At 37.4% G+C, this 12,433-nt stretch overlaps 1 protein-coding gene across 5 annotated transcripts; it reads right to left on the bottom strand.

Annotated features, from left to right (window-relative positions):
* Window positions 1-1,340: 1,340 nt before the first annotated feature.
* LOC144204374 (speckle-type POZ protein-like A) lies at window positions 1,341-11,433 on the bottom strand. Of its 5 annotated transcripts, none has more exons than XM_077728346.1 (12): window positions 10,804-11,028; window positions 7,704-7,813; window positions 7,447-7,568; window positions 7,073-7,224; window positions 6,843-6,970; window positions 5,854-6,031; window positions 5,208-5,263; window positions 5,003-5,125; window positions 3,394-3,536; window positions 3,205-3,258; window positions 1,846-2,034; window positions 1,341-1,773 (listed from the first exon to the last, which is right to left on the bottom strand). In XM_077728346.1, exons 2-11 carry the CDS (start codon window positions 7,779-7,781, stop codon window positions 1,890-1,892), a joined length of 1,179 nt encoding a protein of 392 aa, XP_077584472.1. In that variant the 5' UTR covers window positions 7,782-7,813; window positions 10,804-11,028; the 3' UTR covers window positions 1,341-1,773; window positions 1,846-1,889. The 5 variants fall into 5 exon arrangements, with proteins under 5 accessions (XP_077584472.1, XP_077584471.1, XP_077584474.1 ...); XM_077728345.1 differs by adding an exon at window positions 8,782-8,851 and having other exon boundaries at window positions 1,341-2,034; XM_077728348.1 differs by adding an exon at window positions 8,782-8,901 and having other exon boundaries at window positions 1,341-2,034.
* Window positions 11,434-12,433: the final 1,000 nt, after the last annotated feature.

The following is a 12,433-nucleotide window of genomic DNA, read 5'->3' on the forward strand; positions in this document are numbered from 1 at the left end:
TGAAAATGGTACGCTAAACGGTGATTTTGAGAAAAAAAAATAAATTAAGGCACTTTCTAGCCATTTTTCACCATCCGCCATTGTTTCTTCCCGGAAACGCATGTCTGCCAAGTGATATATGTACCGGCGCCTCTGATTGGCTAAAAAACGCATGTCTGCCAAGTGATATATGTACCGGCGCCTCTGATTGGCTAAAAAAAAAAGATCATGATAAACATTTCGTTTTGTAACACTTTCACCATGTGATTTCCGTTTCCTGTTCCCTTGTTTATGTTTACTTTCATTTTCACTTGTTGTTCGTGATTTTTTACAAAAAAGTAAAGTGGTAAGATTTTCCATGTATTTATACATATATGTAAGGGCGAAAACAAAATTTGGTAAGATCACAAATGGTTCGAGGTTGACAGGTATGGTGACTATTAGTGGTGATTTCAATTCCAGAATAAAATCAAGCCTGTATATTTACTAATAATCTCCACCTGGTTATACACACACAGCGCTATACTGTCTTATTCTGTCACGTAAATTGAAAGAGAAATATGCAACAATTGTGATTTATACAATTGAAAGAAACATTTTTCCTAAATCAGTTCTTATATCAGCTGGCCAAGTGTTGAACTACATTGTGTCAGCTGTGATTGATTTAGTGGACTAGTTAAGAATGCTGTACCCTTGTGTTTATCCCAAACATTTGTAACTGGCCTGATTAACAGCATCTCTATTTCCTGGCTTGTCAAACTTTACAACTAAGGTGAATGTCTTTATCCTACTCTTGTGCAAAACCCCCCACGGTGTGCTCAGAGTCAGGTTACGCGCTAAGATGCACCGAAACAAACAGGACAAGCTCTCGTTCAAGAACAACAAATGACATTGCCGGTAGCATCCTAAACATCTCCAAGCAGGTTGAGAGGAACTTTGTTTTTGTCACTAATTTTTCTGCGCCAGTTTCCAGAAAGTACGTTATTAACCCAAAAAAAAAAAAACATCTTGGACACCCCCATTGACAATGACATGACCATGCAATTGTCATTCCACTTTTTGACTAAACCACAATATCATGAGGATATATATTGATTTGCAAGTTGGCAATACTATCGTCAAATTGAATTGATGGTTAACGGACACAAAATGTGAGCCTGGTTAAATACATGCCAATATTTCCAATGTTCTTATACATAAAGGGCCAAGTATTTGAAAGTGACGCAATGTTTTTTTTTTTTCCTTTCTGTCCCCACAGAAGACGTCTTCTGAGAATGCTTCAGCAGTCATTTACATACAAATGGTGCCATCAATATGGGGCATACTCATCTTTTAAAAAGTGTTAAGAACTGACCTTGCACTCAAAGTGTTCATGCTCTTTAATGTCGGGTCACAAAACGGGCTAAACATTACAAATATATAATATTTCCCATTTAGTTCAACCTTTTGTTACGTTCCTATGGAACTCCATATGAAAACGGCTATTGACGGGAACTAGTGCAACCTGGAGGAGGGGGCCTGGTCTGTCGTGACAAGGCAGGCACAGAGTAAAATAGACAAAATGAACTCTGGAATGATTCCAGAGCAATGGCAGATATATTAAGGCCATTTTTGAAAAATTAAAGGAGACGAGAAAAAAAAAAAAGGAACAGTAGCAGACGGCTTGACTTGCTAGCCACCCTGACCACGAACGAACGACATAGTCGGGCAACCAAGCGAGTCTTTTTTCTTCTTCTTCTTCTTCTTTTGGCCCCGCCCTCCCACAAGTTCTTTGTGCCAGCCTCCCTCACATCCCTGGTGAGAAAGGGCCACTCTTATTTTATTCAAGTGTGTTCAGTTTTGGTGGAATTTAGAAAAGAGTGGCACCTTCACGAGTGTTTTCCTGCGCAGAGCCAGCCAGTCGCGGGGCGTCACGATTGTTTTAGTCGCTTACGTGGGGGACCGAAGGGCGGGCACTGCGCCGAAGCAAGGGCACGGAAGGCCTCGGCCACCAAGTGAGGGTGCGATTGGATCATTGACTTCCAGCCCGCCGTCTCCATGATGTCTGTAGCGTGGCTACGAGCACAATACACAATCAAGGTTAATGAGGAGACATTGAAACTTGAACACAAATGACATGAAGAAAATATGTGCTTCGTAGCTGAGAAGAACCAAATAGGAACTCTTTTTAAATAAAGTACTTCCTTACAGATCTTACACAAGAATAATCATATAATATATTCGAGTACTGTCTTTGTGTTCAAGATAATGCAGAATGACTAATGCATTATGATCAAACTTGCAGGATGCTTGGAAATAGATTTAAGGAAAATGAGTAAGTAAGAAAAGCTAGTTCACAATAACAAAGTGGCTATATTATTTATGAAAATTATTGTATTTTTTTTAGTTTCACATTTTTATAAAAATTGCAAATAACATTAAATATGATATATTTAATTCACTTGATTATTCATAGATTAGTTTTCATAAGACATTAAAAAACTAAGTGAGTTTAAGAATTAAGTCTCTAAAAGGAATGATTAAAAATGCCCCAGTAACACTCCCAAGATTTTCCCTAAATATTTTATTTAAATAGGATTGTATTTGCCCACCACTAAAACATGTATTCATTTTACCAATTCAGAAACTGATTCATTTTTGAAAATGCATATACTTTTCCCCATAGGTTTATATTGAGTATATAATTCCTTGTTGCTATATTCAAATATTTTAGCCCTTTATCTCATTAAATTTATTTTACATATTAACATATTAACAGCAGTAGTCCCCAAAGCTAAAGTAAATTTAACTAAGCAGGCTCGCATCATAAGAATGTTGACAGATATAAATTCTAATTGGATTGGGAGGTCTCTCAGTAATTGTTCGATTTATGGATTTTTTTTCTTTCTGACCTGCTAAACAAGTTAATGCTTTGTTTTTACACTAGTGATATGTAAGCATACAAAACACCGCCCGATGTAAAGACAATAAAATAGCGTACTCATTGGAAAGGCAAACTTGGCGACCACCCGCCCGCCGCCCATACAAAATGCGCAAAAAAAGGCTCCATTTTCAGGGTACAAGTCTATTAATAACTTTGGACACAACGATACGACGTCTCAAAGTGAAAAGGCAAATAGTGCGCCGTCTGCTCGGGCTAAAACAATGAATTCTAATGCATCTGCGAAGAGCCCAGATAAGAGTACGTTATTCATCTTGTGTCACATATATCAGCTAATTACATACTTGCTATTCCAGTTCTTTCCATCTTTACAGCCCAGCTGTCTGAGGACACTGCACCTATGGCAAGGAGATAAAAAGGTAAGCATTCAGGGATGGTAAACAGAAATGGCAGCAGAAATTCATCACTGGAGTTTTTTTTCCCCCTCCCTCTTTTCTCCCCCTTCTTCTACTTCTCCTCCTCTAGATACTTGCCTGTTGATAAAATCTATGGCTTGTGCTTTGAGCTGCTCGGCACTGTGCAAATCTGCCAGGATGAGGGTGTCGGCCACATTCTCCACCGAGAGGCTGTTGCACAAGGCCTCTTCACACATGACTTTTAAACGCTCCAGCGCGTACTGCAAGCACATAAGAGTCAAAGCTTAGCCACTGTATGTAAACTGCATTTCTGCAGGAGTGCCAAACGACAGCGATCAGTCAAATATGACGGATGTCCGGTTTGGGATTGTGGCAGGGATGATACTATCCGGGGAAGCCAAGTGTTAAGGATGAATGCAGTATAACCTTGTTGGGCTGTTATTGACGGTGAAAGGTGCCAAATCTATCTGATTGTTCAGGTCTATTGTCATCAATGGCACCCAATGAGTTAATAGGAATGACATGGCATTCGACGGTACAGTAATCCCTCAAATATCGCGGTTAATGTAGACCAGACATGGCCGCTTCAGTGCTGAATGCTAGTAGCAAGAGTGGCTTCCGCTTACGAGTTTCTGCATGGATTTTCGAATGATTGTGAACTTTTAAAAAAGTATATAGATATAATAATAGTATGTGTGGGGGTTGGGGGATCGCCTACTTTTGAACTCAGGATAATCGATAGATTACTATAATTTGTGTTAAACATTTGAACATTGAAACAATCAGTGAATCATGCATGGTTTCTGTGCTTTATAAGCCTGGCGGACCATCAGGCTTCCCATTCCCCCACTGGTATAAAAATTATTCACCTGTATTTTAAAATCATTTTATGTTGGGTGAGACGTTTCAAGGCTTAATAGTGATATTTTTTTTTTATTTCTATGTGAACATACCTTTACCAAGTCTTTGCCATTGAATTTCATTTATGGTTGTTTGATAAAACTATTGGAAGACTGCACCTTTTAGGAAAAGTTTTATGTAATATTGTTAACTAAATCATTGTAATTGAGACCAAGCCCTCCCAGTAAAATCAAATTGGACTTCTGTTAATGGCAGTCAATAAAAGGCTTCTGCTCAAGTTTCTGTTTTAATGTATTTAAAAAAAACATGCTTGTGCCAATTTACTATATATATATTTTTTTAAATCTTGATCATTGCTCAGAATTAAGAGTGGAGTAATTGAAATTGTATGTCAAAAGTGTGAGTGGTATTGTCATTCAAGATGGAATAAGCAGACGGTTGAGAGAAAAAAAGAAATAGGATGTCTCAGGCTCACTATTCAGACATGCTTAAAGCAATTTTCACACAAAGAAGGATCCGATAACATCATTACCAAGCATTATCACAGCTCATTTTGGGTCACATAGGCCACAGTAGAAACATTTAGTATCCAAGAGTGGCCTACATGACCTACATAAAAAATGTTAGTACAGATATCAGAGATTGAGCAGGGATTAAAATAGTATATTTGTTATTATTAACTCGTTACTAGACGTGCAATGCATTTTCACTGTCTAGGTCAAAATGACACCAAGCTCCGTCAAAGCCAGCCAAATTAGTTAAATCAGTGCCCTATGTTAAGGATAAAGAACTAACCAAAACTAAAATGCATACAATACAATTTGTTTCTTGCAAGTTAGAGAGTCTAAACTGTATCCAGACTTACTTTGTCTGCAGCTGCCAGCAGGTTATCTGCCATCTTCTCAAGATTTGGGGCCTTCCCAGTGTAGATGAAGCCCATCATCTCCTTGAAGACATCAGGGTCCACATCACTAATATCCACACGATTCTGGGCAGAGAAAAATAAAGGATTTAGCATGGATTTAAAAACAAAACTAACAATCTAAAAACAGCAATGGGTGACTTTGTACCTTTTTACTCTCTTCCATTTCATGCTCAAACATAGCATTGAAGACAGGCGACCTTGCTGTGAAAAACACAGATCCAAGACTGATAAATAAAGGGACAGTCAACAAAAACCTCTAGAAGGTACAGCACTTGTCAATGTGTTAAATCAGTGCTAGTGCTGTGTGGACAACTTTTTCCCCCCCATCTGACCACAGCAGCTGTTGCCACCGTGTCCAATGGACATTAGCTGCAAACGCCTGCTAGGCTTTCAGTCTCCTGGATCAGTCATTAGGGTCAAGCAGTCTAGTCGAACGGATTAGAACCTTTTGCAGGAGCAGGCTGCTTCAAACCTGCCGGGAGGTAAAGAACCTTGATGGCCTTTCAAGGTGCTTAAGGCTCTTTAAGAGGAGCCATTCCGAAGAGGCATGACATGTCTCACAAAAGGCCATTTTCAGCATTTCTGTCATAAGCACTTGCTAAATGCCCTCAGACCATATTTAGAAAGCAGTATAAATGATGCCTGCATAAAGGATTTGCAGGAAACATCAGTCTTGCTGTCAATGTACTGTGCTATTATATATATATATATATTAAAACCCAAAAGTCAAAATCTTAAACCGGTTTGGACCAAAGCGTCAGTCACCAAGTACTTAGTCAAGTTCTTCATACCGGCTAGGATGGATTTGTGGGCTTTGAACTCCTGCCCTCCCACATAGAGGCTGCAGTCTGTGAAGCGTGAACACTCCCAAAGGTTCCCCAGGTCATCAGACAGCTGACACTCAGGTACCTTCAGCATATTCATGTTGGACTGGCCAGAAATATTCACTGAGTCCTGGACGACACTAACCTGTTAAAAGAAGAAGAAAAAAAAACACCTTGAGGGAAAAAAAAAACATCCAACTAAGTAGAAGCAAATGCATCTGACACTTTAGAAAGGCAGACACACATTACTGAAAACAAGATTGCCATTTAACACACAATCACTTAAAATCAAATGAATCATCTCTCAAATGTCACTGATGTAAACAGTATTTCTTTTTCTTCCCCCGCAAATATGCAGCCATTAGTATTGACTCACAAAGAACAAGAGAAAAGCAAGAAGAAAATTGATTCAAATTCTATGACTTGTCATTTTAACCACTGAGTTGGTTGGGTTGATCACTGACATTCAAACTATAGCAAAATGCGGGACAGCAACAAAATTGTTTATATTTCTAAAGCATTTCCTGACAGACACGGTTAGAGTAGCGGTTGTGACGCAAACTGATCTTCAGATATAGGCGTAACATTTCCATCGGTATTTAGGGGATAAACTTCAAGTAGTTAGAAAAGTAAGAAGGTTGATCATCATTTTGGGAGGTTTGTGGCCCATGTAGGGAAAAATATGGCACATAATTCATCACTTCTGATTAAAGTACGTTTAGCAAAAGTATCAATTTCCAAATGTTGTATGCAGACCATAAGTCACAATCTTAACAGGTGCCTATTTTGTTTGTTGATATCTATTTCACAATTAATTTAACAGACAATGTATTTTTTAGTTTAAAATTATTAAAACAATTTTTCCCCCTTTCATTGAGTCTGAAAAATATGGTACACAGTTATTGGTTTTTCTACTACCAAAAATTGTTGTGATGGGGAATTTTTGAAACATTTACCTCACAAAAAAGAGTAAGTTTGTCATCAGGCAGCAGTCCATTGGCTTCATCAAGGAGAAAATCTCTCCTGATGAACTTTTTAAAGCCCCAGTCTTTGCCTTGGACAAACCTGTAGGCTCTTTGGCTTTCTACAACAGAAAGCAAAAAAAAAATGCTGCATGAAGAAAAATGTTGCCAAGTAACAGTGGAATGTGTGCACGACAATAGATGTCCCGAGTGCTCTCACTTACCCATCGCTTTTGTCTCCTCTCGTTTAGCATTCAACAAGGAAAACTTGAATTTTGCTCTGACTTCACTTTTTGGACAACTCACAAGAAGTAAATACAATGACAGATAATCTTTGCTTTCATCATCAAGTCCCTTTGGATTGACTCGCAGACACCTGGCAAGTAAACAGAAGCCCATCAGTAAAGGTCAACAACAAGTCAGATTGCTCTTCTTTTCTTAAAACAAATGTGCTAAGCCTGCAGAGATGAGCGTCTTGTTTATGACTTCTGACTCTTAATGGTTACGCAGGTACATTAGAAATGCTTGATAGCATTTATAGTGTATTTGTGTTTGATATATCATGTACTTCTACATATCTGGAAAATGTGTCACTGACCACTTCATCTTGTCGTTAGGCCCAGAGGAGAAAGTTGAACTTTTTAGTACTTCCCCCATTTCTTCTCTACAAAAACTAAAGTTGTTTATGGTCCACATGTAGGAAAACTTGACAACCTTGACCTTGGAGGCAAAAGAGGAAATTTGAGCGTGGAATATAAAGGATTTCATTGTGACATTTTGCAAGCCAAGGCAAAGTGAAGACATGGCCTTTGTGAAAGAAAAAAAAAACACAAGTCAAGTGTTGATTGCTCAAACCTGCGTATAACACCAGCTCTCTGCCACAGGTCCACTTGACATCTCCCCAGGAGGAGGGGGGGTGGGAACCCGTGACATCACCGCTTTCAACCTAGCACCTATTTAGAGGACTAGACAGCACAAGAAAAACACTTTTATTTTGGTGAAAAATATTTCTTTTAGGGATGTCCCGATCACAAATGTTGGCTTTTTGTCATCCATTTAAAATCTGCTGGAATAAAATTGATTTTTCTCAATTTATAAAATAAGTTAATAGGAGTTATTATTAATAATAAAGCAGTGGTTTCAATGAAGCAAAAAGAAAATTTACAAATCCTGCTTTTCTTGCACAAAATAAGGTTGGAAATGATTTATTTTCCAATAATGGGTTTATTGAAAAAAATATTGGCCATCCAATCTGATAAATTGAGCTATGGTTGATATTTTTTAGAGAGGTTAACATTGTGTTGCTTGTACCCCTGAACTCATTGAGTGCATTTACCAGTTATAGACCGCAAATCCATTTCAACTGGGAAGGCTGGTATTGAGTCGTCATATTTAACTGTCATTGACAGGGATACACATGAAATCCAATTTGACTAGAATGTGTATTAATTTGCCCCGCCCAGTCAAAATGGATTAGAGGATTATCATTATCAATGGAAGCCAATGAGTTAGTACAAAAAAAGAAACAGATCTTTTTTTTTTTAACAGTTACCATCCTCTGAAATATCCAATCAGGTGATCAGATCGGGGACATCCCTAATTTATACAGGTCAGCATTTCATGTTGACAATTAATAATGTTTATTATTTCATATCACGTGTAATGCAAACTGTAAAACACAACTCGTCAACAGGATTGATTTCAGTGCACTTATGTCCTTGACGGGACTGATCTACCAGGTTTGGCTGTCTTGGTTGGAAGCAAAACAACCAGAGTAATCATAACAATAGAATAGACACAGGCAAAGGCCAATTCACATTTTGTTCCTCCAAATTTAGGTCAGAATTGTTGGTACAGAATACAAAAAAAATAAGCTTGTAAGTTGAAGCAGAACAGCAGTAGACTAAATTTCACACAAAAAAGAATGAATCACCTTTTAGCAGTTTGAAGTATATAAAAGGTGGTCTATGTTTAGTATTTCACAGGATCCATCATCGTCCCATCTTCATGTTCCAGCATAAAAGGAAAATAGACCAGAGGACATGCAAATTACCTGCCATATTTAATTAAGACTAATTAGGTGAAGCTTCTACCTGTGTCTCTTTTTACTGTTATAAACAGGAACTGGCTTCTAAGGTTGTGACAAATTTCATTAATAAATAAAGTGGTACATCTATGTAAGAAAACAAGTTCCAAAAGTGCTTTCACAACTTGAATTTAAAAAAATAGCCCAAAAAAATAAGTTCCAAAAGCCACAACAATATCAATTAAACTAGGCGTGGACAAAATATTCCCCAAAAGGCTGCAATGGCTATGGGTCTTCATTTCAACCCATCAAGGGGACAACTTTCACCAATTTGGAGTCAAAAATAGAGCACAACCAGTGGATTGCAGTCAGGTGCCACTTGTTTCAGCATAAACCTCATTGGCTAAACTGTGCTGGATCAGTTGGAACAAAACCTTGCACACACAGCAGCCCTTGAGGACCGGTTTGCCCAGCCCTGAAATCAACCCTTGAACAATGATTATTGTACCAATGTTTTCCATATAATAAGTGAGAAACACATAAAAAAGATATTTAGCAATCAAAATGAATAAATTAATGCAAAAGTGTGTAGGTGAGGGTACTGATGAAACAAATATAAAAAAACTAAAATGAATTCAAAAGAACATTTTGGGGGGGCCAGGGCGAAAAATAAAGTCTGTGATGATGGACCGCCGAAAAAGCATCATGGAGGAAGATGATGAAGTTCCTTCCAGAGCAATGGGAGGCCAGAAATGAGTTGGGACTTAGCCAATGGGAAAGCAACTCTATCATGCAAATTTAAAAATAAAATGCAGGATACAGCGAGTGTATCTACGTTTTGTGGATTTTTGATTGGAGATTTAGCATTTTGAATGAATCTCTCACGTATCCTGAGGCCACATTTGAAAGTTTTTGGATTAGACCGGACAATTCTTCATAGTTTCTGTCTTATTTCTACGTGCCATTTGATATGTTTCCTGAGAGATCACTGTTGGCATTCTTGTAATTGAGTATAATTGACAGGCAGTACTTGAAGTGAATTTTTATGTATTTAAATTAGTCACAAATTACTACATTCCTAAAATATTGGCTGGACTAAAAGACTGTTTAAAATGTACTAGTCTATACCTGATAATATTCCTAAACTTCAAGGAAATACAAGGATATATTGAATTGGAATAGATATTATCAGGAATTAAAAGTATCTCCATCATATTGATTTGTCCATAACACAGATCTCTTAATATATTAAATACTGACACTGTAAAGACAATTTAAGTAAGCAATTTTGCTTCTACCTTTTTGGTTTAGCAATTCAAACAGCCAGGATGCTATTCACCCTGACACTTATCCTGTTTGTATACAATCAAGTCATGTTTTATCCCTACACAATTCAACTATTTATTCAAGTTTGTAGATGGTCAACTCCTCAATTTCACCTCAATAAAACTACATCAGATGTCAACATCTTTCCAGTGAATGCTATCCCACGCCTATACGAACATGAACGCCCTTAAATACGACATCTTGTCTCGAGACTATAATAAAGTTATTCCCATAAAGTGATTGAAAGAGGAATAACTAACACAATAGCACTTAATCCAAACTAGCCTTTAACTTGGCGGTACGTAAGCTAATGTAGGATTCTCGCCCGCAAACGAGGCTAACAACAATCGCCTAGCTTGCCACAAACATTTACTGGATGTCTTGAAGCGATCACCTACATGTAAATGTTTAAAATTATTATCCGGCAAAGGGGCAAAATAAAACAGAGTACGATCATCCTCTACGTGGCGTAAAATGGGCCTCTGCAGCTGATTTTGGTCCAGGCAGATGGTGGGAAAACAACGAATGCTAACTAGCTGTTAGCCCAAGCTAATATGGTCATCGACTGCCAAAAAAGTTGGAAAAAACATGGTGACGGCGTACCTTTCAATTTCATACTTCCGTATGTGTCCAGTAAGGTACGTCGCTTAGTGTCACAGGCGCTTCTGTGACCATCCGTCACTTTAGACTCTTTTACAGTGAGACTCTTCACAAGGTTTCTTTGTCTAATTTATATCTGAGCTAGCCAAGCTTACTGTGGCTGGCTGATCTGGTGGCTAGTTTAGCAAGCTAACTTATGCCAACTGAGCATGCGCGAGTGGAAAGGCTACTAAAGCTGCACCAGACGACTCACTATTTTATGACTGAGTCATACAAAACACTATATAATAATAAAAACTAAGTTCATTACCCCATCATCATTATTCCCTTTTTATTACATCAAAATAATCTTTAAAAAAAATACAGACCATCCAAATGGGGGAAACTAGTATGCATATTAGAGCTATTTTATGATTAATTCGTGCAAAACAATATATAAGACTAAAAACTAAGTTAATTACCCCATCATCATTATTCCCTTTTTATTACATCAAAATAATTTTTTAAACAAATACTGTAGATCCAAATGGGTGAAAATAGTATGTATTAGAGCTTTAGAAAAAAGGAGCGCATTAATTTATTTCCATACCTCGTGGAGAATGTGATGAGTGTTTATGCTGGTTTATTCTCAAATTGTTCCTTTCTTAAAACTCGCTGTCCATTTCGTCACAAAGACACTTTGTCTCACGTCAAACCCTAATATGACACTCTGCCAGACAGCTGATGTAAATAACAATAATAATAATTCTAATAATAGCACTAATAATTCAGATCTAGATATTAAATGTGTCTTCTGTGACACTCATAAAGAAAATTGTATGGATCTGTTCTGTATATGCACACGCAATTTTAAATATGTTCCAAAACAACTTTGAATTTATTTTGTAAAACGTGGAAATGGGGAATAATATACCATTATATTATTATATGACCATTTCGGTTCGTGTTATTAATTTACAAATTATATTTTGAGTAAATTAAGTAGAGATCATTTATTTTTGCTTTAGTTAACTGAAATGTATGAAATATATATATTTTTTCCAATTTCAACAATGCTATCTCAATATTATATACATAAAGGGGTTCTTATACAAAGTGGTTTGATATATGGTTGTTTTTTATGGTAAATGATTGGTGTGATTAGTACTTTGTTCTCACAGTGGGGTTGAGGGTTCAATCTCATGTCAGTCCTCAATGTGTGGAGTTTGTATGTTCTCCCCGGGCTTGTGTGGGTTTTCTGCTGGTATTCCGGTTTGCTCTCACCTCCTAAAAGCTTGTAGGATAGGCTATACATTGCCCCTACGTATGAGTGTGAGAATTATTGTGAATCTTTGTCTCCTTGTGCCCTGTGATTGGTGCTCATTGTTAGCTAGGATGGGCTCCAGCACCCCCCATGCACCTTGGGAGGATAAGCGGTTCAATGAAGCAATACTCGTTGTGGGAGAAAGACATTTCTACTCATCAATCATACTAATTTTCATTTGAGCCGTACGCCCATAGCAGATTATTTTTTAGTAGTCTTTAAAAAGATGCTATCATTTAACTAGTGTGTAAAAATCTGTCATTATGGGACTTTAAACCACACTATGTTTACTTAAAGTTCCATAAGAATAGCTGTGATAATAAACAAGTC

This window comes from Stigmatopora nigra, chromosome 11, assembly GCF_051989575.1.
Source record: "Stigmatopora nigra isolate UIUO_SnigA chromosome 11, RoL_Snig_1.1, whole genome shotgun sequence".
NCBI classification, from domain to species: domain Eukaryota; kingdom Metazoa; phylum Chordata; class Actinopteri; order Syngnathiformes; family Syngnathidae; genus Stigmatopora; species Stigmatopora nigra.